Source organism: Sycon ciliatum, chromosome 3, assembly GCF_964019385.1.
Source record: "Sycon ciliatum chromosome 3, ocSycCili1.1, whole genome shotgun sequence".
NCBI lineage: Eukaryota > Metazoa > Porifera > Calcarea > Leucosolenida > Sycettidae > Sycon > Sycon ciliatum.
In genome coordinates this window covers 23,127,993-23,150,628 of record NC_088645.1, presented here as the reverse complement: position 1 = coordinate 23,150,628, position 22,636 = coordinate 23,127,993, and the positions used below count along the sequence as shown (strand labels likewise).

General features: G+C 48.2%; 2 protein-coding genes across 2 annotated transcripts; one reads left to right on the top strand and one right to left on the bottom strand.

Annotated features, from left to right (window-relative positions):
- Positions 1-4,650: 4,650 nt before the first annotated feature.
- Positions 4,651-10,946, top strand: LOC135812936 (uncharacterized). Its single transcript, XM_065326153.1, has 7 exons — positions 4,651-5,114; positions 5,341-7,115; positions 7,304-7,622; positions 7,746-7,948; positions 8,214-8,539; positions 8,768-9,516; positions 9,750-10,946. Exons 1-7 carry the CDS (start codon positions 4,651-4,653, stop codon positions 10,738-10,740), a joined length of 4,827 nt encoding a protein of 1,608 aa, XP_065182225.1. The 3' UTR covers positions 10,741-10,946.
- Positions 10,947-13,213: 2,267 nt separating this feature from the next.
- LOC135811787 (arylsulfatase G-like) lies at positions 13,214-20,230 on the bottom strand. The gene is made up of 8 exons (XM_065325032.1): positions 19,890-20,230; positions 19,382-19,663; positions 18,074-18,186; positions 16,807-17,034; positions 16,114-16,200; positions 15,509-15,794; positions 14,944-15,107; positions 13,214-14,113 (listed from the first exon to the last, which is right to left on the bottom strand). The coding sequence occupies exons 1-8, from the start codon at positions 20,038-20,040 to the stop codon at positions 13,970-13,972; spliced, it is 1,455 nt and encodes a 484-aa protein (XP_065181104.1). The 5' UTR covers positions 20,041-20,230; the 3' UTR covers positions 13,214-13,969.
- Between the last annotated feature and the right edge of the window lie 2,406 nt (positions 20,231-22,636).

The window sequence follows — 22,636 nt, the reverse complement described above, 5'->3', positions numbered from 1 at the left end:
GTGCACCATACGCATGTATGAACATGCACATGCATATGCGCTCATGTGGACGTGCCCTCGCACACATACTATACACACGTGCATGACCGCTCCCAGGGCATGTTGGTGTGACATGTGTATGCGGGCATCTCCACTCATGCACATGTGTGTGCACATGCATGTGGGTGGGTACGCACGCGTGCGTGAATGTATGTGTGTGTACGCGCGCGTGTGTTCTATTGCGTGTGAGAGCATGCATGTGTGTGTGTGTGTGTGTGTGTGTGTGTGTGTGTGTGTGTGTGTGTGTGTGTATGTGTGCACGGATGTGTGTGTCGATGGTGTGCATTTTGTGATTGGTGAACACTCTGATCCCTAAACCGCGATACCGGAGCTCCCAAACTACAGCCTCAGATTGATTTATAGTTCATCGTTGGGAATGAGTTCGCTGCTCATGATGCTGTTGCGGATGTTGCGGCCCTAGCTGAAATTGTCGAAGCTCGCCCTGATGCCAGTATCCTGTAGCACTCTGTCACTTTTGCATCAGCATGTTCGGCGATGGAGTTTGCAGAACATCAGCAAAAGCGGCTGGCCACCCTTCAACCGTTGGTCCAAGCAACGTGCTTCTCTAAATCAGTTGCAGTGCGGGCAGCTGCCAGTGGGTTGGTGATGAAGCACTTTGTCTTGTCCTACAAACGAAGTGGTGAGCCAGCCATTTCCAGACTGATGAAGGAGCAAGTCGGAGGTAAGAAGCGGGTGACAGTCTCAAGGAAGATTATACTAGTGGTGGCTGAACACCTAGCGAAGAACCAGCAGCAACCCAACTGTAAGGAACGCTCTGTGGCACAGTGCTTCACTTGTTTGTGCGCACCGTAAAATACCATCATTTTTGCCAGTGTGGGGACACGTTCTAGCTCGCATAGTTGAAGAACAAGAGGACTCAATGTTGTCTGATTCGTTCCAACACGTCAGCTTTCATTGTAGTTTGATATGGGGCAGTGCTAAGCGCTATCATAGCTACATGTACATGTATCACAACCAAGTGCCAACAGGAGAGTAATCATGGAGAAAAGAGTACCTATCGATAATGCGTGCACCCAGGGTTTTCCGGCAAATTTACTAGTTCAGCTATTCCATCCTTGTATTGTTCTGAGCGCCGAGGGCTCTAGTGAGTTTATGCAACACCTAACAGCCAAAAATCAAATAAGTTATGACCAAAGCAGCAGCAGAGAAGTACAAGCAATATAGATACGTGAATTTACCAATTTTAGGCAAATTTTGACAGTTTTTTGGATTTTTCTCCAGAATATGCACGGTGACCCCTATTTTCGCCGCGGTAAACCTGTTCCAACCCACTAATAGAATGTGTTTGAAGTATCCACATATGGGGCAAACTCAAAAATAAGCTGCAAAAAATATTCAAAGTTTCATTTTTTGCGTCTTTTTGTTCTTCTCCAGGAAATGACGACCTGGATCCCATCGTCAACCAAAGTGTACATTTTTCGGTGTTGATATCATCTTAGTCAATACCTCGAACAGTCTGTAAAATTTTATGTCATATTTTCTGTCCTAACTGATGTTATGGACGATTTCTCATCAATTTTGGGATTTTGTGTCATTTTGTGTCATCAAGGAAAATTGTGTTTTTGGCAAGACCTATTCGGGCAATTGAAAAACTGATGTTACTAAGCGAAAATATAAGGCTGTACCTATTCAAACCTGATGTCAGATTGGGCTGATGTTGAAATTAAATTTTTGGGCCTAACTGTCCCGAACCCCCTTAATTTTCAACTTCAGGGGTTCGAAATGTCACCAGACCTTGTTAATGCACGTGCAGAGAGCCTGGGACACAATCTGATACTAATTATTATGCATTTTAGCAGTGCTGTGAGGTTTGTTCTGCTTGTATAAGCAAGCGGCGTCAGGACAAATAGCCGGGGAGGTCTATCTCGTCAGGTTGTCCGGCCAAATTGCATTATTGACCGGAAATGAACATGATTGATGGAAGAAAACCTCGTTTTGCCAGAATTGGGTCGGTCTACATTTTCGGATTTTGGCACGGCTGTCAGGGCCAGATCGGCCGGACCGCGTACCGGGTGTTACGACCCTCTAACAGCAGTGTGTAGTGTAGTGTAAACTAATTAAAAAAATTAAATTCGACGGGTTCGCATACCGGGCCGGTCAAGAACAAGGAGTCGTACAACTCCTAGGTCAAGATTCAAGAACTAGGCCTTGACGGATTATGCTAGCATAATTTTTCGCATAATTCCTACCAAAATCGAATAAGCGCATAATTCGAGGCAAATTGCATACGAATCGCATAAATTGGAATAATCCGCCTGTTCGCATCAAATTCCATACAGTTGTACATGTTTTACAAGTACAAGTACAAGTAGATGCGCCAGGAATTCGTAGGTTTACGACTCCCTTGATAACATGTCCAGTCCACTACATGTAGCTACAATCAGTGACGGTCGTAGCTACATATATACATGTACATGTAGGTCGGACGGTGCGTTGACCCCGTTGATCTTTTGCTACTACAGTACAACGTCCTCTACAAAAAATTCCCCTGTTATTTTGCGCAGAACCATCATATACATTAGCAGCATATGTGAGCATGATGCGGCATAATTATGATAACTTTTAGCATAAAAATTAGTGGTGAAACGAATGTCAAAACCTACTAGTCGAATATTCTTCAGCTTAACGAACGAATGAACGAATATTCTTTTGGTAACACAGATGACATCACATGCCCTCCTCTCAGTCATTTGATGGATATTGTCAATCCTTTTTTTATTATTAGGTATGACAAACGGTAGTGCCACGTAAAATGTGCTGCCACATAAGGCTACTTCGAAGTTCATACATGTTATGTGCAACATTGGCAGTCCAGTATGGATGTACATGTGCATGCATGCAGTACAAAGTCACAGGCAGGCTGGATGCAATGCACTATAGTATCTATACTGTGTTCGGCGTGCATGTATGTACATGCACTGCATTCGAAGTGACGTAACGAATACTCGAATGTGACTTAAGGTGGGACACCACCATTCGCGGCCCATATCAGACCGCATACAATTGAAATAGGCATATCATGAAAACGGATTGGCAGATTGCCTTCAAATTTTCTCTGTTCAATCACTATATACTGCTCCACAATGTAGGCACCAAAAAGAGAATTTACAGTTCATCCCAGTAATGATTGATGGGCTACACAAATTCTTTACGGGTGCGCACAAACAGCAATTTTTTTGGACAACTTTGCAGCAAGATGTATCAACACAGACAGTTCCAAAATGCAGCAAAACCCAGTCCATATGCCTATGCAGGGAATGAACTACAATGAACTCTATCTGACAGGTATTACTACCCCAAATGCAGAGACAAAACAGGACGAGCCGCAAAACGCGTAAAATAGAAGGCACTGTGGGAGCTCAAAATCCAATGTAAAAGGTCCTATGATCACCATTGTAGTTCAATCCCTGCGCAACAAGTCACTGATTCCAAAAATGTATGGGTTGATAGGTCTAAAATAAACACACTAGCCGCAATCATGTCCAAGAAGGCAGAAAAAGGCCAAAAAGCACAAACATTTAGGTGTCCTTTTCATAGATTCTAAGACTATTGTTCCAACTAAAACCCACCAGCCTCGTATGTGACACCCTCAGCTTCCACAATCTACTCCTCAATTCCCTTCCTGCACCTCCTCCTTTGTTTCCTTCGCTGTTTTTCCTCCTGCTTCATCTTCTTCTCAGCCTTGGCCACTCTAATACTATCCAACATGAGCTGGCGTTCTGCAAAAACGCCAGGTGCGATTGCAGAGAGGGATATGGCCCGACTTCCACTTCTCATACTCGTCAGCTGTGACTTCACTATGCGCCTGGCGAGCTTTCCACAAGCTGAAGCCATGGCAGTACTTGGAAGCTAGATGCACATCAAGGACCTTCCCGACTTGCCAGTCAATTGCCGTAAACGCACCGTGCAGGGAGGAAAACCCGCGCTTCATTCACGTACCATCATAGGTGACAGCAGTTATATGCTCAGGTCTGTCCATTGTCTTGTTCATCTGCTGCTTCGTTCATGCTGATTTGCGCAACTGACCTTGCCGCCTTGCACAATGCTCGCTGGTGCCGCTGGAATGCAGATAGCTGAACAGGTGGGGCAAATTCATGAGGCCGCAAAATATTTGCCAGCCAACATGGCCAATTCCCAGAGTGCGCGATGCCAGAACACTGCGGCGATTGCACTCATAAAACCGTCCTGACTTCTCCACCACTGGCAGGCTGTAGTACAGGATCCGAAGCTCAAAAATAAAATTGGGTCTGCCACTTCACTCCGAGTATTTGCCGCTTTCAGAGCTGATAGGTGATGGTTATAGAAGGTCAAAAATGTTTGTTGGCCCTTCTGAATCGGGGAAGGAGACGAGCGGCGAGAGGGTTTTCGTCGACGATTTCGCAAGCCTTCTCAAGCGTTCTCAAGGAGGTCGCAAATTTATTTTCGCCGTGCGTCCGTACGCGCATGGCTTGAGCATGCACACATTGCGCACCCACGACAAACATTTGAAAAATTTAGGAAATGACGACGCCGTAGAAAATGACGACGCTGGCCGGGGAACTTATTTGAGGAAGCACGAGGTCTTTCAATTTCAATCCTACGCGAGTAAGCATGGAGGAAGACGAGAATTGTGCCTCCTGTGCACAAAGTCCAGGTAGTGTTGGGCATTTAGTGGCTTCAGCCAGTACTCAGGTTTCGGAAATTTCGTGGGGCTCATGTTTGTGCCACTGTGTGAAGATCGAAGGAAGCGAAAAGGAGGAGAAAGTAAATTTCACGAACACCAGCTGGTCTCGAGTGGTATCTGCTGCCAAAATTCGCCAGGACGGCACATGGGCCTTTCTCTGCCAGGAGCAGTGTAGCACGGATGAGAGCACCCCGCGTGGCTGGTACCATAGGCGCTGCTATGCAGCCTACACCCACAAGAAGACTCTGAGTCGTTTTGAGGGAGAGGAGAGTGGTGGCCTTGCCAGCAATGTTGACGCAGAGGAGGTGGGTGACGCAGATGCCTGTGAGGATGAACCTCCCAAGAAGCGTGTTATGACACGAAGCAAAGTGACAACCATCGACATCACTCTGTGTATAATATGTCAACAAAAAACAAAAAAAAAAGAACCGGAAAGCTGAACCGCTTACCCTCTGTTCAGAATTCCGTGCTGGCGAAAGCCTGATCCGTGCGGCAAATGCACGTGGAGATGAAGCAGGCCAGCGGATTTTACTTACCCTCCAGGAGGGCAGTCCCGATTGTGTAGCATCGGACATATGCTACCATTTCTGCTGCTACCGTAACTACACTCATTCTAGCACGGTGGCAGCACTGGAGGCAAAGAAGACGACGGCAGTTGCAGACGACAATGTGTACGATAGAGCCTTTGAGTGGCTGGCTGTATGCATGGAGAAGGAGCTCTTCAGTGAGACAGAAATACGAGCGATGCGTATGGACAGCCTGACGTCCAAGTACAGCGCCAAGCTGGCAGAGCTCGGAGCTGCAAGTCAATACCGACGATGGCTGCTGAAGAAGCGCCTGTTGGAGCATTTTGGAAAACGCATCAACTTCGTCCGTCCTGGTCCATTGTCACCCGAGAGCGTTTTAAGCAGCTCCTTGACAGAATCACAACTGCTACAAGTAGTTGGTGCAGCAGTAGCCAAGGCTGAGGCAGCCCAGCAGTGCGCCGACGAATATGCTGGAGATGATATGGCGGATGAAGATGCACCTCCAGCTATTGATAGCAGCTGCAAGGTACATGCCTTCCACACAGCCATGGCTCTGAACAACGCCATCCGTGATCAGCAGCCCACAATACCCACCATGCCACATGCCAGTGATATCGTAAATGAGAATGCGCCAGTGCCAGACATCCTCTACAATGTGCTTGCCATGACCATTGTCGGCCCTGAGAAGTGTGACATTGGTGACCTGACGGACTCCCGTGTCCATGTCCCTGCCGACATCCATTGCAAGATTTTGGCAATTGCTGAGGATATTGTGTATGCTGCAACTCGTGGATCTATTCTGACACCAAAGCACGTAGCTTTGGCGCTTACTGTCCACCACCACACGAGGAGCAAGCACATGGTGGATCTTCTCAACCAGTTCGGCCATGGCATATCGTATTCAAAGCTGCGAGAAGTAGAAACCGGGTATTCTCTCGAAGTAGCAGGAAGTTCCGCAGCCAGCAGTGTTGTAGTACCCCGTGGCATTTCCCAGCGTGGAGGTGATGTTCATTTCTGCTGGGACAATAACGACCTCAACGAGGAAACTCTGAGTGGCCAAGGGACGACACCCTGCACCAACGGCATTGTGCTCCAGCACTCGCTGCCCTTCCAGGACGATCCGTGTCCACCAGAAAGTACGAGCCGTGCCGAGCCAGGTAACCAACGCCGACCGCGAAGTGTTGCCCCACCTGCAGTTCCGAGCCTAGAATACAACTGCGGTGCGAGACCAAGACCTCCTCCAATGGCCCATCCAGTTCCTGATGCACAAGGCTCGATTGACCCATTTCTCACTGTGGCATCGATTGACCTGATTTGGTTCTTGTTGCGCGCAGACCAGACGGTATCACCGAAGTTTGGTAGACCTGATGACGAGTCACAACTGGTACCCGCATGGTCCGGCTTCAATGCTGAACTGAACCAGTCAACCGCGCCAGGGACACCAACAACAGTCGGTTACCTGCCGATCATCCCAGCATCGCCTACAGCCATGAGCACAGTTTATGAGCTTGTTGTCCGGTCCCTCCGCACATCGAAGAAGCTGAATCAGCCACATTGTATCATCACCGCCGACCAAGCAGTTTATGCCAAAGCTGTGGAAGTTTGCTGGAAAAATGCTGAGCTGAAGGATGTAGTCCTCCGCATGGGTGCATTCCATACGTCGTGTGCCTTCCTTGCTGTTCTTGGGAAGAGGTTTGGCAGTGCTGGCTTGGAAGACCTCCTCGTCGAGTCAGGCGTAGTTGGCAGCAATGCGTGCAAGCAGGTGATGGCCGGCAAGCATTACAACCGTGGTGTTCGCCTCCATAAGCTTGCCTTTGAGTGTCTGCTGGGAGTGAACTGGAAGCTGTACGAGGACAGCATTGAAGGTGAGGGGACAGAAACATAGGAGTTGTGCTGCAAACTTTCTTTATTGCATTCCATCTGTGCACACTAGACGAAGTGAAGTAGTTTGAGAAATGGTGCCTGTTGTTCTCACTCCAGTGGTCTGCATGTAGCACTTTGTGTTCTAATTTTCTGACCTATGTACATGTGCGTGTGTGTTCATGTATTGAAGGTGGAGGAGACACGGTGTCAAGCGATCTTGAAGGAACTTTGTCAGCATTGCGCACATCTGGTATATTTGATGGTGCTGAGTCAGTAACCAGTTCATCCAGCTACCAGAAACTTGAGCAAGGGTACCGAAAGCATGTTCAGCTGCAACGCACCAGCCCAGCATCACCCATGGCCCAGTTTTGGCTAACATACCTCGACATGGTTGGCCTGCTGCTTCAATTCATCCGAGCTACGCGGACAGGGAACTGGTCGCTACATCTGGCATGCATAGAGAACATGTTGCCATGGTTCTTTGCATACGATCGACAGAACTACTCCAGGTGAGATGCTTGGGCCCTTCATTAAGTTATCAGCTGTGTGACCGACGCAATTAAAACATTTTGCTTCAAATACGAATCATTCAGTTCTCCTAAATTGAGTTCTCATTACATTGTGCTTCACAGGTACCTGTCGCTGTATTGGCAACAAATGCGTCAACTGCCTGCTACCAACCCTCCTGCCCACAAAGCCCTATCAGGAGGTTGCTTCTCTGTTGCAAGGTCTACGAACAGCTTCTCGAAGGTGGCTGTTGATCAGTGCATTGAACAGACCATCAACCGGCAAAGCAAGTCACATGGAGGACTCATTGGCTTCAGCCGCAACCCAGGTAAGGGCAAAAATTCGTAACAACTGACCAAACTTCAAATTATCCAATAGAACATACATGTACACTGATGGGGAGATACTTCCTGATGATCCCACATGCAAGATCAAACAGTAAGCAACCAATGTACACTATGCAAACACAGTGCTGCCCACCTGCATCACGAATAGGAAATGATTCGACTCTAATGTGATCCTGAACAGTTGTGGATTACATGTACATGATGATGTATTTCTCCTTCCCTTTTCTGTATAATTGTCCTATAAAGGAACTGTTCACCGCTGGGTGCTCACAGCTCACGAGCGAGCGGCTGTTGCAAGTGCATGTAACGACCTCGTCAAAGCGGAGGACTATGATGGCACAGCACGTCCACACAAGGACAACACAGACAGCAGAATGAAACGGGATCAAAGCGACTATGGGAAGCTCGAAAAGCGGTTGGCAGAGTTCAGCCATCCGTTCCTTGGTGAAGATTTGATCAGCCTCTCCAGTGGGAAAGTCTGTTCTGCTCAAGCAACCTCCGATCTCCTATCCAGTCACACGCAGGGAAAGAGTGCAATGAGCAAGTTCGTGGCAGACCGCTTGGAGAGTCAGGTAAGACGGTTATGATTTTGCAGCACACCATGTTAAAAGTCTTGACGTGTGGATATATGATAGGATGCATGTTTTGGTGACATACTTTGTTACCAAACACATTGAAATCAAAAGTGACGCTGTAGGGGATGTTATAATTCCGTTCTGTACTCCGTAATCCATGCACTACGTTCTAAGTTGTCAACCCATTTGTGTGTGTGTGCATGCGTGACTTGTTTCTTCCTACAGGCAGTTGATTTCTTCACACCGATATCACGGCTGAACCTGAAGACGTTCTCGGAAACCAAATCTGCAGCAAAGAAGTCTTCCAAGACAACAGCGATCGTGGCAGATAGGAGCTTATTCGGCCGGCTACTAGTTATGGCTCAATCAAGGTCATTCGACTTGAAGGAACTCTTCCAGCATGAGCTTGGACCAGTCCCATGGGCCCTGGCCAACGCAGACGGATCCCTTGTGAAGACTCCAAAGAGTAAGCTGCTGCTTGCTCTTGAGAAGAAAGTTGACCCACTGGAGTCAGTTCCGCGTGGTCCTGCTGTTATGGTCGACGCGATGGCATTACTGCAGAGCTACACATCTGCGCCACCGACATTCGGACAGCTCAGCGAACAAGTCTTCAAGCAGCTAGTCTCCTACCTTCCAGCTACACCTCCAGCACGAGTTGACTTCGTAGCAGATCAATACCACACTGCGTCGATTAAGTCGTGCGAGCGCTCAAAGCGAACGGCCTCAACTGAGCCCCTGCGAGTGGCAGTACAACGTCCAGACCAGGCTATTCCTACTCAGTGGAAGCGGTTCATGGCAAGCGGAGCGAATAAGGCCGGCCTAATCCAGTTCTTCGCTGACCATTGGAGTTCTACACCGGAGCTCAAGGCAACATTGGGTGTCAGTCGCAGTGTATTCATAACCGTGGGACAGCAGTGCTACGTGTTGCAAGAAGAAGAAGGGAAATCGACACTTTCACGGCACCAGGTGTCCAGGTTAGTATTATAAAAGACAAACAGTACAATGTCATGTTTATTGCGACTTTGACTATTGTCAAGCAAGTGGTATAAAACATTTGCTGCATATTGGTCCCACAAGTACAAGTAGGATATTGCTGATGGATTGAATTCGGTGATGAAAATCACATAATCTGGCAGAGCCATGTTATCGTTCTCTGAATGCCCGGGAAATCATTTTGCTCTTTTTACAATTTTGATCATGTTCACAGGTTGACCAGCAATCATGAGGAAGCAGACACCCGGCTGATCCTTCATGCCGCTGATGCTGTGCAGCAAGGATTCCCAGATGTTGTCATTCGGTCGCCAGACACGGATGTAGCCGTGATTGCCATTGGCTCCGCTAGCAGCATTCCCGGTCGGCTCATATTCCAGACTGGCACGCAGCAACGGAGGCGGTTCATCGACCTTACCCAGCTGTCACAGACGCTGGGCCCCCTGGTTTCGTCTGCAATTGTTGGACTGCATGCTCTTACTGGGTGTGACAGTGTCAGTTCCTTTTCTGGGAAGGGAAAGACTGCTCCGCTGAAGCTGCTCCTGTCAAGCACGCGAATGGCAGAGGCACTGGCGACACTGGGTGTCAATGCTACATCGGATGACCAGCTGCTTTCTGAATGTGAGTGGTTTGCGTGTGCCTTGTATGGCAATCCTGGCCAGCAAGACATCAACAGCCAGCGCTACCAAAAGTTCTGTGCGGCCACATCCTGTGCTCCGCACAAACTACCGCCCTCACGCGACGCTCTCCATCAACATGTGGCCAGGGCTAACTACCAGGCCCACATTTGGCGGAGCGCCACCACTGCGATGCCAGAAGTACCGAGTCCAGTGGGCCATGGCTGGCAGTCGGAGACTGACGGCACGCTTTCCATCTCCTGGATGCTGCAGCGCGTCGCTCCTGCTGACATACTAAAACTGGTGAGCTGTGGGTGCAAGACAAGGCACTGCGTAAGTCAGCACTGTTCGTGCAAGAAGGCGTCCTTGGCTTGCACGGACATCTGCTCGTGCTGCTCATGCGCCAATCCGTTTGGGGCCGTACTCGAACAGAACGACAGCTCCGGTGCCGCAGATGTGGGAACAACTGCATGTGAAGGCGACCAAAACAGTGAGAGCGAGGAAAGTACTGGTGCTGACGACTTTGAAGAGTCTGACTCCAGCTCAGATTCTGATGAGGATCCAGATCAGGAGTTTGACGACTCGCTGTAGACACTGGCAACTGCACCGTCCTCCCCTGGTCCAAGCCACCCATTGTGTTTGTGAATTATGGCTATGGCTGTCAACACACCTAACCTGTTCAAACATTGTATATAAACTGCTTGTACATAGCTTGGCTACTAAAGTGATGACGCTATCATCCTACATTTTATTCCAATTTACATATTAAACTGGGCATATTGTCCATGAATTGCACAGCACTGGACATGTCTTCCTTACTACAGTTGTAGTATTTTCGATTTTGTAGTGACTACAATGCGTTTATATCATTTCTAGTCTTCTCTAACTCTAATTTAATCGAGTGCTATTGAAGGTGTGTGTGCCTGAGAGAGAAGCAGAGAAAGGGTCCAAGCTTACCTTTGCAGAATGATAGGTAAGGTGTCCCTCGTATCGATCGTATCAACGAAATTCCAATCAAGAAAACATTTGAGATCACTCGCGAAGCGGCGTCAAACTACACGACACGGCGGGTAGTTTGTTGGCTGCCATTGCGAGTGGGTAGTGGAAGGACCAAACGATATCTAGGCTAGGCTTACGAAGTCCCTGTGCTTTACTTCTACAAGAGCGAGAGTAAACTTCTTGACCAAGAATATGATCAACAACAAAGTGAAGTCGCCGACCAGATCAGACACTCGCTTTGAGTTTTCAAATTTGACTGCATTTGGTTGTCATGTGCGTACTCTACGCAACTCAGAATCGGCCCGAGACGAAAGGTGAGCAGTTCAAGTGACCGACGAAGCTGAACTAAAATTGCCTCTCGCGGAGCTCCTTCCCCGATCTAGACGGGCCAACAACTACCATTCGACTCCACAACAGGTACTCTCTCCACCTGTACAGTTCGATTTTACTCGGATTCTAGTGGCAGACCACTTTCAGATTTAGACACTTTTTTTTGTCCTGGATCCCCGACTACTGGTGCCTGCTGAACACTGGCTCTTCATTGCAGCATGTGATTCTGACAGTGGATGCAAGGCCAGAACGTGCAGTTTCAGCAATGGTCAGCTCACCTCCACAGTATTTACACGAGCAAGCAGAGAAAATCAAATTTCGTAAACAATTCAAGTCCAGTGGCGTCTGAATCACAACTTTCAGCGATTGGGCCATGACAGTCTTCAGAGAACGAGGAATCACTCGAGGGCGCAACTGTCTGAGTTCGAGGCCAGCGCACATCCATCAAAGCTCTCCTCCAAATCTGACTCACTATCGCTCAGTTGAATCCATTAATTTTTATTATGATCACTGTATTCTTATTTTTGGAACGCCATCGTACAACTTGCGCTTCGAGGCGGACTCTGGCACTGCTTCAGCTTCATAAACTCCCTCAGCAGCTTCCTGGACAGGTGCAGTGAGAATCTTCTCTTTGCAGGACGCTTGCACGACCTGCTCTTCTTGTTCCCCATTGTGCATCGCGCTCGACATTAATTGCAACAGCAAAGAAGTCCTTTGGGAAAGAATTTTTTGCACTTTTTTTGCACGTGGCACGGGTCACTGCTGCCATGGCAACAAAATTTGGAAGTAAAAGCGCGCCTTCAAAACTCCCAAACTCCACGGCCACAATCTTGACAGCTCGTTAGTGCACGAGCATCGCGATGTGTACAATTTTTTCAACTTTTTAGTGTACGAACATCGATGTGTACAAATTTTTCAAATATTTTCAAATTTCAAACGGTCATATGACTGCAACGGTTGGTCCGAATCGCTTCAAATTTGGAATACTGACACCTCAGGGCATATGCTTTGATTTCCAATAGCAAAAAGGTGACAAATCGAAAGTTGATTTTTTGACCCCTGGAAGGTGGTGTCCCACCTTAACGAATATTCGAATGTGACAAACCGAACGAATGTTCGAATATTCGTTTCACCACTAATAAAAATAGCATAATTCGGCCATTTTCTCAGCAATGCGAAAAGCATAATTTCACGAAAATATTAGCATAATCCGTCAAGGCCTATCAAGAACCACCTTTCCGCTTCCGTGGGACGCAACCACCCCATGATCAGGCGTCAGATGCGGCTCCTAAACGGTGGGGGAGGATAGATCAGGTCCACCAACCAGTAGTGTAGTGTAGTGTAGTGTACAGCAAAGATTAGATCGGCGATTAGACCTGCGTCCCGCGTTCAGTCTGTTCAATCAAACTCTCGAATACCGGCAACATCACGCAATGAGATCCTTCCTCAGTTTGCGGACAGATGTGTGTTTCGATCTCCTTGGGTCTCATCAGCGGAGCGGTGACTGACCGAAGGGCTTGCAAAGAAGCCAGGCGAACTAATTCTGATGATTTGAACTGACATCCCTGCAAAGGGATTGAGGGCAGTGTGTTCGTTGTGTGTCTGGGGGGGGGTTGTCAGTCACCTATGTGGGGACAGTTGGCAATAGAGATGATGAATGAGGTACGGATTCCTTTATAATGCCAATGGTATGCACACACTCCTCGACCATTCTCCTGTCTCCAAAACTCAATCATAGCTTTCAGCCTTTCAGCTTTTTATAGATTTGCTCCACATATTGGTTCTGTAACCACATCTGGGTAGAAAGCAGGATGTCGAAAGTATAATGTGGTACATATTTTACGACTCCCAGATAGAAAGTGTACATTGCATGCAGACAGTGGAACCAACGTGGCCGACATCATGTGGCCCATAGATGAAGAGATTGACTGGAGCTGCGACCAACATGGCTACCTTCTATGGTCCAGTGTCTGCTCCAGAGCCGGGTCATCCGGGTCAGCGACCCGGCAGGGGGGGGGGGGGGAGGGTACTTGGACCCGTTTGGAAAAGAACACCTGTGACCCGCTTGGAAATACTTCAAAATACATGTACATCATGGAGCCCTAAAATATTTACAACTCCCTGATGTACAAGTCATGCAGTAGCCAACCGCACTTGAACGGACCCGGCTCTGACCCGGTTGCAATGGTTTTTGCCAGGTACACGTGAACCCTGTTGGTTTGAAATCCTAGAGGAGATACTAGAGCAGACACTGTGACCAATGGTATAATTAAATGTGCAACAGCTCCATTGTGAGGCAATCTCAAAAGTTAGTACAGTACAAAAGTTGTTGACGGAGACTCCCTCGATTTAGGCTAAGGCCTACGGAGAATCCATAAATACAAATACAAAAATACATTCTTTACGGCCTTCCTGCTTCAAGCATGACGGAATTGTGCAGTGAACTGTGTTCGTATTCGGTGGAGGACACCAGTGGATATACCCTGTGCGTTCAGGGCGTGACGTGCATTGCACAGCCCGGATGTGCGGACACCGGACCAGTAGGCTGCGTGGCCACCCAGCTCAACAGCTCGGTACTCAGCGCCTTGACAACGTCAGGCTGCCGCGACGAATGATCTATGTCTTCAAAGTGAACCTGCAAGATGGAAGAAGCAGAGCACAACAAAATATCAAAGCGGGGCTGAAGATTGTATAATCAAATACAGTGAAGGCCAGAATCTGATGTATAGTTATGGAAGTAAGTAAGTTTGAACATCCGCGTTACCACCGGCTTACGATTGTGTTGAGAACACACAACCAGCTTGGAGAAGTTTCGCTCGTGCCAGGCCACCAACATGCCTGGTGATGCCCTGGTGGCAGATGCAGCGCAATAACGACGAGGTGAGGTGGTAAGTCTCGCGACCGATGCCCGATAAGGTGGCGAACCTCTAAAGTGGTTCACGCGTGCATCAACGCATTCATTAGCACAGTACACGTTCCCTGCTGCCAGCGCGGGTGTCGAACTCGGGACCTTGTGATTCGCAGGCAAGCCCAGAACCACACAGCCAAAGCGCTGGTATGGAAGCAATGAGAAGTATAATTGCGGTTATTCCATGATTAGTTTCAAGGCTTGTGTGAGACTCATTCAGACTGAGTTGTGCACGTCCACAGGAACGCTACCTCCCCCCCCCCCCCCCCCCCCCCCCAAGGATCAAGGCACAGATGCAGTTCCTAAATCAGTGGGAGGTGGGTAGATCAAACCCACCTCAAAGTGGTCGAAGACAGAAGCACACATGCGCTCACACCTTTGGACATTAGGAAATCCCATCACCGAAGGCTATGATAGCTGTTAGGCGAGACAGTAAATCTCATGTCAGGATAATCATTCTGACGGCGAAAGTCACGGTCTCAGACACCGACGCACTCACACTCACACAAACACACACACACACACACACACACTCTATCTCACACACACTACCATACCTCTGTCATATTGTAAAGTTCCACCCGACTGCCGTCCGCATTCATCAACAGCTTCCAGTCACCCTGGCGAATTGCAAGACGCGGTGCCATATTCCAGCAGTTACCGATCACTGAGAACCTCCAATCCCATTTCAGATTGACTTTTCTCTCTGCTGCTGGACCACCTATACAGAGAAAGCCAGCGAAAAGTGGAAATATTCTGCTTTTAGCTAATGAGAGAGGGGAATGGAGGGATGGGGGGGGGGGGGAGGAAGGTAGAGAGAGAGAGAGAACAGAGAGGGAGTCAGCGAGACAGTGAGATAGACATAGTGTGAGAGCTGGTGTATGAGAGAGAGAGTCCGAAAAGAAGAGAAAGAGAGAGAGAGAAAGAGAGAGAGAGAGAGAGAGAGAGAGAGAGAGAGAGAGAGAGAGAGAGAGAGAGAGAGAGAGAGAGAGAGAGAGAGAGAGAGAGAGAGAAGGGGATATACAGAGATAGGGGAAAAAAGTAGAGGAGTAAGGAAGGAATATCACTTTTAGACATAATGTCCCAAGTCTCAGCCACAAAACGAAGCGCAACTGCTCTCACCTTTCAGTACTGAGGTCATATCCATGCCCACCAAGTGTCCCACTACACTGCTGTCCAGAGGGGTGCCTGTAAATGCAGCGATCGTGGGCAAGAAATCCACGCTGGACATGAGGACGTGCGATGTACGATTGGTCGGTATGACACCAGGGTATCTGGCAATGAAAGGAACGCGGTGACCACCCTCGTAGATGCTGCGCTTCTGGCCGCGGAACGGCCCGGCGCTGCCAACGGAGTTGAAGTAGATGTTGGGATCTTCCGGCCCATTGTCAGCGCTGAATATCACAAGCTGTGCGAGACGAAGACACGGCCATTGCACACTGTTGCCAGATAGTTCTAAGTCGTGTACATCGATTGAACACATTAGAAGTTAGCTAGAGAGAGGATATACGAAGTTCTATCGAGAATGGCACATGCATGCACTAGGCGTTGCACAGAGCCGTGGCAGTCTTTGATTTATGACCATCTCAGCGCCGTGTGTATGTTGAAAATCACACGTCACCTTAAAAAGGTGGTGCGTCTACCGGCCGGAGATTACACTTGAGCCAGTCTAGGTTGAAGAAATGGTTCAACTGAAGTACTAAAGAAGCTGTTGTGCAGTTACTTACAGTGTTGGCGACTAGTTTCATCTGGTCCAGCGCGCTCATCAGTCGCCCAATCTGTGCGTCTGCATCGTGCTGTGCCGCTCGGAATACCTACATAGCAATCAGAAATTACACAATACCGTACACCGTGTTTGCTTAGCTCTTTGCAACAGTTGAACCTCGTTCTCTCCTTCTCACAGTATAGCAAGCAACTTCGTTCTTGAACTCCAAATTTTATGCAATTCAGTAAAGAATGCCGAATATTTTGTTTCGGAGATCTGTTTGTCACTTGGAGAATTCCTCCCCCCCCCCCCCCACAAACACTCACTCATACACCTCAGTGGTTTGTCCCAATCTAGTCTTTGGTCAAGTTACGATGCATGCCATTGAACATGTTCACCCATGTATCACTCTCTCAATTCACTGCAAGGGAAACACATCCTTCACCGACTTGCACTGCGGGCCAAGTGTACCAACTGTTCGCTCAAAACGAAACATTATTGGTGGGGTGCGTGGCTGTAGGAGTTACATGTATGTATCGAAAATAGCTATTGGTTGCACATAGAAAATAGCAACCGGGATGGGATATACATCGAGAAGGCCTAAATACTACTTCGGAGCACAGCAAACCTTTTTGTTGTGAAAAGAACAGGAAAACGATCTGTTACCCCAGATTTCATCCTACAGAAAGTCGGGGGGGGGGGGGATGCCACCTACCTGCTCTGGACAATGGGTATACACATCCGGGTCTTCCAGACGGCACGTGCGATTCAGTGGGTAGTGTGCAAACTGGTCCGGTAACAGCTGCAGAGGTGCATGGGACACGTGCAGCCACAGGTTCAGGTAGAACGGCACCTGGTCCTTGCTGGCGTTGCCGATGAACTCAATGCCGCGATCCACGATCAGTCCTGAGCTCTTGCCCGACCAATGGACGTCGGGGCAAACCTAATCAGAGTAGAGGAGTCAGACCAGAACGAAGTAGAGTTCCTAAACCCATTCTCCAGTACACGGTAGAGTTACTAAACCCGTTCCGTGTACAGTAGAGTTACTAAACCCATTCTCCAGTATAAAGTAGAGTTACTAAACCCATTCTCCAGTACACAGTAGAGTTACTAAACCCATTCTCCAGTATAAAGTAGAGTTACTAAACCCATTCTCCAGTACACAGTAGAGTTACTAAACCCATTCTCCAGTACACAGTAGAGTTACTAAACCCGTTCTCCAGTATACAGGAGAGTTGTTAAACCCATTCTCCAGGACATAGGAGAGTTAATAAACCCATTCTCCAAAAATACAACAGAGTTAGTCTTCTGTTCCCTTAGTGCTCAATACCATGAACACACGAGCAGACCTTTCTTACAAATACAGTAGAACGAGGTTAATGCCACTCAAGCTTCACACGTATGCCATCAGAATGCTTTTGCCTGATGCTCTCATAAGCGTTAAGACTGTCGCAATAAAGCCATATTCTACCTTTTGTGAGTAAGACCTACATACATGGACAGCAAACTAATGCAGGCAAGAAAAAGCAAATGTTTGGCTTTCCATTCCCGGACCTAGGGCCCCTGATCCCTTGGTTTCATGTCGGAGAAAAGGACAGCAAAATAGGGACAACATGAAACTTCTTCGGCACCTTGTCGAGAGAAAGAGAGAGAGAAAGAGAGAGAGAGAGAGAGAGAGAGAGAGGGGGGGGGGGGGAGGAAATCAATTTGCCGGTTCTTGATGGATATAGAAGATGGCAGGACAACGGGAGTCAAACCACCCAAAAACTGATTGATATGTGAAAGACAGATTTACCACCCAAAAACTGATTGATATGTGAAAGACAGATTTCATTTGGAGTTGAATTGCCAATTAACCCGGCAACGAGTATGAGTAAGGGAGGGACTAGAGTGGTAAACCATGCAAGGAAAAGGGCTTGGTGCTCAACCGGCAAAAGTACACATGTGCTCTCGGTTATTCATGTCCTGTCTGTGAGCCTAACCTTAATGGATCCCGGGTCAGCACACCCGTCCAGGCGATTAGGATCAGTGGAGGTATACGTAGCGGACTCGTTGATACCATATGCTGTTGGGGGAGGTGCATCTGGTGTGGATCCTTGGGTTGGACAACAATGGCAAGCAGAAAACAGAAGAGTGCTTATCCTGGCATTGCTGCATCAAATGTACATGTCTAGTCTACGTATGTGTGGACAGTGATTGAGGGAGGACAACGGACGACGCGTGCAATGTAGTTGTGATGTCATTCGTACACATCGTCTGGACACACTGGATGTGTTCGATGGTATTGTTGATGCTTTACACACCTTTAAGCAGCACCACATCCAAATGTTTTCCTGCGGACGTGTACACGTCAGGGACATCAGGGGGGTGGGTGAGGGATTTGAGTGCTCAGACTAACCATCACATTTTGGGCACCCATGCCACTAAACATGCCATACCTCTGTTCTAGTGCACCCTCCCCATCCCTTTGTACCACATCCTGCATTCGTCCTAGGCTCACATGTTTCACGCACACATCATCGGTTTTTTTTTTAGTTTGACAGCATATTACAAGGTGGTGGAACACCGTGTTCGGAAACAGTGCGCCGTACTACAACCGTCCACGGTAGGTAGAGCCCCGGTCTTACGGTGCACTGTTTCTGAACCCGGTGTTCCACCACCTTGTAATATGCTGTCAAACTAAAAAGCGTGTTTCTACAATGCACGGTTTATCTAATGACATCATCAGTGCGCAGTACTGCGCACCCTGACTATGAACACCTTATCTGCCCAGCACTTTCAATCCACAGGAACTAAATCATTGAACTGAAAGTCTGAGAAAGCCTGTCTCAAAGTTCCCAGAATACGTCTTCAGTTCAGCCATGATGGTCAGATCTGCACTGACATGCACCCATGGCACACGGCGTGCAGATCAGTCATGTGATATTCTACATAGCACTACTACAGGCATGATGGTGGCCTGGCAGTGGCACGAGCGAAACTTCCTAAGTTGGTCGTGTTTCTCAACGCAATTGTATAGCCGGTTGCAAAGCGGACTTGCGAACCGTTTCACTACTAGTATGCCGTGACTACAATAATAGTTCTAAATTGACCAGGACTGACGGGAGAAGTTTGTATTGGTCCGGCCATACTCTAGCCTTTCATAACTTGTGTATGATACGAAGGGTATACACACGTTGGTGGCCAAAAGGTTGGTCCGGCCATGGCTTGACCAACCGGACCGGTTCCGTCGGGCCTGTGGATGGGAGAACCCATTGATGCCATTGATCCATGCGTGTGAGGAACCTCACCCAAATGCCACTTTCCAAAGTGACCAGTGCGATAACCAGCCTGCTGGAGCAGTCGTGTGATCGTGGGCGTGCTTGCGTTCAGAAAGTCCGGCATTCCGTCGCCATGGTTGGCCGCATGGCTGCTGCGCAGGTAGTTGAATATTCCCAATGTGCTGGGAAATTGCCCGGTCATGAAGGCCGTCCGACTGGGACTGCACACAGGGTTGGCCACGTGGAAGTCAGTGAACAGCATGCCCTGAGAGGCCAGCACGTCCAGGTATGGTGTGCGAATGAACGGGTGATCTGAAAACACAGTACGGTGTATTCAGACATGCACGCATGTACATACATGCACATATACAAACACACGCACACACGCGCGCGCACACACACATACACACACACACACACACATGCGCGCACAGCCTGAGATTTCACTGTACGAGGACAGGGCTTATCGGTTAGCCTCAATCTGCTCAATCAATACGGAATATCACGTGTACCGTGCCAAGTACAGGTATTTTCTCACCTGGATTGTACACACCGACATCTCCCCATCCCCAGTCATCGGCCAGAATGAAAATAACGTTCGGCCTGGCAGCTGCGTTCGAATTGCCGGAGCAAACGCTCGTCGCAGCGACCAACGCATAGAGCAAGAACGAACCCACCATGGCACACATTTTCGACGTCCCCTCCTGGAACTATCCGTGAACTCAACCACTCCACAGCGCGCTCTCTGCCTGTCGCTTCCCCTCTTACAACATTCAAAATAAAATGAATGGACGCATACGAATAGTATACAGGTGCGTTTTCCAGCGAAGAACCGAAGCCGGCGAAGGCACAGACAGTGCAAAGCTTCTTGGGCTTCGTCGGTCTAAGCAGCTAGTGGCTGTTGTACCCGCGTAAGCAACGCGCTGTTTTCTTTCAAATCACTCTGATCACATGATCACGACGTGTTACCATAATTATTATCTCTAATAAGCACGGTCCTTATTTTTTCAATGTATCTCCGCCCCTTGCTTTATTGGAGACTGTTCCATTATTATTTCAACCTCATTTCAGAGGCATGTTGCCATGCTAAATTCATGTCAAACACACACATTTCAGGGTTTTTTTCGCCGGTACAGATAACGAATTTACACAGTGTGCTTATAATGGAGACTGAGCACTTTATTTTTTGAATGCCGCCCCAAGGTGTTCTATTATTGGAGACGTGCCATTATTGGAGACTGTGCTTATATTAGAGATGATACGGTATGTGACTTTGATGTTGGATCAGGTCCGGTCTCATTCCGTAGCACCTCGTCACGACAACCACGAAACACCACCCCTCTTCTCACTATGTAACCTCGATGCCTGGGCATCATGGTACGCACTGCTAACAAAGACACGTAACCTTACTTGATCACACACATACAAGACTACTGATGCAAGGACTAGTGTAGCCTTTTTTTTTTTCAATTTCGGCCAGTCGGGTACTATCATTAATTTTCGTCTTGGGGGTTAGACAAGGGGAAGTAGCCATGTAGGGGCGTTAGCCCGCCTTTCGGCACCGGGAGTTGCAGCTCGAACTACCCCCCCCCCCCCCCACACACACACAGTGACACACATACTATACGGGTGACATAGAGTGCCCGTTGTGCTCAAGGTTCCGAGCAACCATTGATGTTTTTTCTCGGTGCGATTATGATTTTCGTGGCATGCGACCCAATCACCATGGTCACTTTCCTTCAACGTTACCCGTCATTATGCGCGTCGTGTGAGCGTAATGGGCTTCAAAGTTCTTTAAAAATAACCGAAACGTTTGAATATATCCGCCAAACCGGAATCAGGTTGGACCGGCTTAGAACAACATTGCTCTGATATGTGCACGGCTGCAAGGCATTGCTCGATTTCATTATAAGAATGATAATGATTATTCCGGTGTGACTCCGGCAAACCCCACCCAACATGCTGCACCCACCCCGCACGTACACCCACACACGGTCACACAGACATACACGCGCGCGCGCGCGCGCACACACACACCTCACCTCAGATAAGACCTGCCTAGCAAAAAACTTAAACAGCAGTGAGCATGTTGTCTGAAACAATCCACTGAGAAGGTTGATTTGCAACGTCAAGTCTCCGGATGTAGCTGGACGGGTTCAGATGCACGATTTTCGGAACTGGACCTAGCCAGCTTCATGCATGACACCGTTGTTGACCGGCGACATTATGCTTGTAATGCCAATTTTGCATGCGAAATGGTGTTATAATGCCAGCATTATGCCGCCTGGAAAAAAGGGACTATAATGCCAGCCATAATGCTAGCATTACCCGCCCATGCCTATCTATCGCGGAAGCGATGATAGTGAACAACTACATGTATGTTAGACATGGCAACTTGTTCTGGGATTACACCATTCAACAGCTTGCAAGGATAATGAATTGACCGCCACTAATTTTGGCCTGGTCTACACCACACAGCTGATTGAGGTGGCTTTTTCTGGCCATTGAATCCCTATTTCTCACTTTTTTCATTATTTCATTCTCCATTTTTTTGACACGCACACACCATACCACATACTCCGGCATGCACTGGCTGTTGGCAACCACCCAGGAGAATGAAAGAAGAGCAAGGAGAATGAGCACGAGAAGAAAGACGTGTGTGACCATAATCGTCGGGAATTGATTCGCAACCTCTCGATTGTAATTCGACTGCACACACTACTGCACCATATGGGACACACACACACACACACACACACACACACACACACACACACACACACACACACACACACACACACACACACACGCATGTATGACTGTGCACACACGCACGCAAGGGAGGATTTGGAAAGGACAGTTGTGAAGAGCTTGTTGGCAGGATTGAAAGACAAACTAGGAACTTAGCAGATAAGTACATGACTGTACATAACTGTATAGCTTCTCATTGTATGGCGATTTACATAATCACTATAGCTGTGACCAAGTGAATGACATATTGGACGGATAATTCTGGACAAATATCAAACCCAATCTGGCATAAATGGGCGTGAACTGAAATAATTATGAAGGGTGGTCAATATGATGATTAGCGCCGATAGTGAACTTCTGTGAAGGCAAGACTGGCTGGGATTGCCGTTGTGCTTGAGCCGCTCTAGCCTTGAAGATAGGCGCGGAGCAAGAATCTAAACTTGGCCAGTGCAGCAGATCTGCGCGAGTTGGTTTGCTGGGGCACGGCTTGTAGACAGCATCTCCTAAAGCAACCGGCCCACATCGGACACAGCC

Excerpts from the sequence above, each read along its gene's own strand:
- LOC135811787 (XM_065325032.1), bottom strand. The coding sequence starts at position 20,040 with ATGTGTGCCATGGTGGGTTCGTTCTTGCTCTATGCGTTGGTCGCTGCG. Across the intron at positions 18,187-19,381 it reads CTTTGGAAAGTGGCATTTGG|GATCCACACCAGATGCACCT; the intron begins GTGAGGTTCCTC and ends GTCCAACCCAAG. Across the intron at positions 17,035-18,073 it reads CTGACCCGGGATCCATTAAG|GTTTGCCCCGACGTCCATTG; the intron begins GTTAGGCTCACA and ends TACTCTGATTAG.
- LOC135812936 (XM_065326153.1), top strand. The coding sequence starts at position 4,651 with ATGGAGGAAGACGAGAATTGTGCCTCCTGTGCACAAAGTCCAGGTAGT. Across the intron at positions 7,116-7,303 it reads GTACGAGGACAGCATTGAAG|GTGGAGGAGACACGGTGTCA; the intron begins GTGAGGGGACAG and ends CATGTATTGAAG. Across the intron at positions 7,623-7,745 it reads GATCGACAGAACTACTCCAG|GTACCTGTCGCTGTATTGGC; the intron begins GTGAGATGCTTG and ends TGTGCTTCACAG.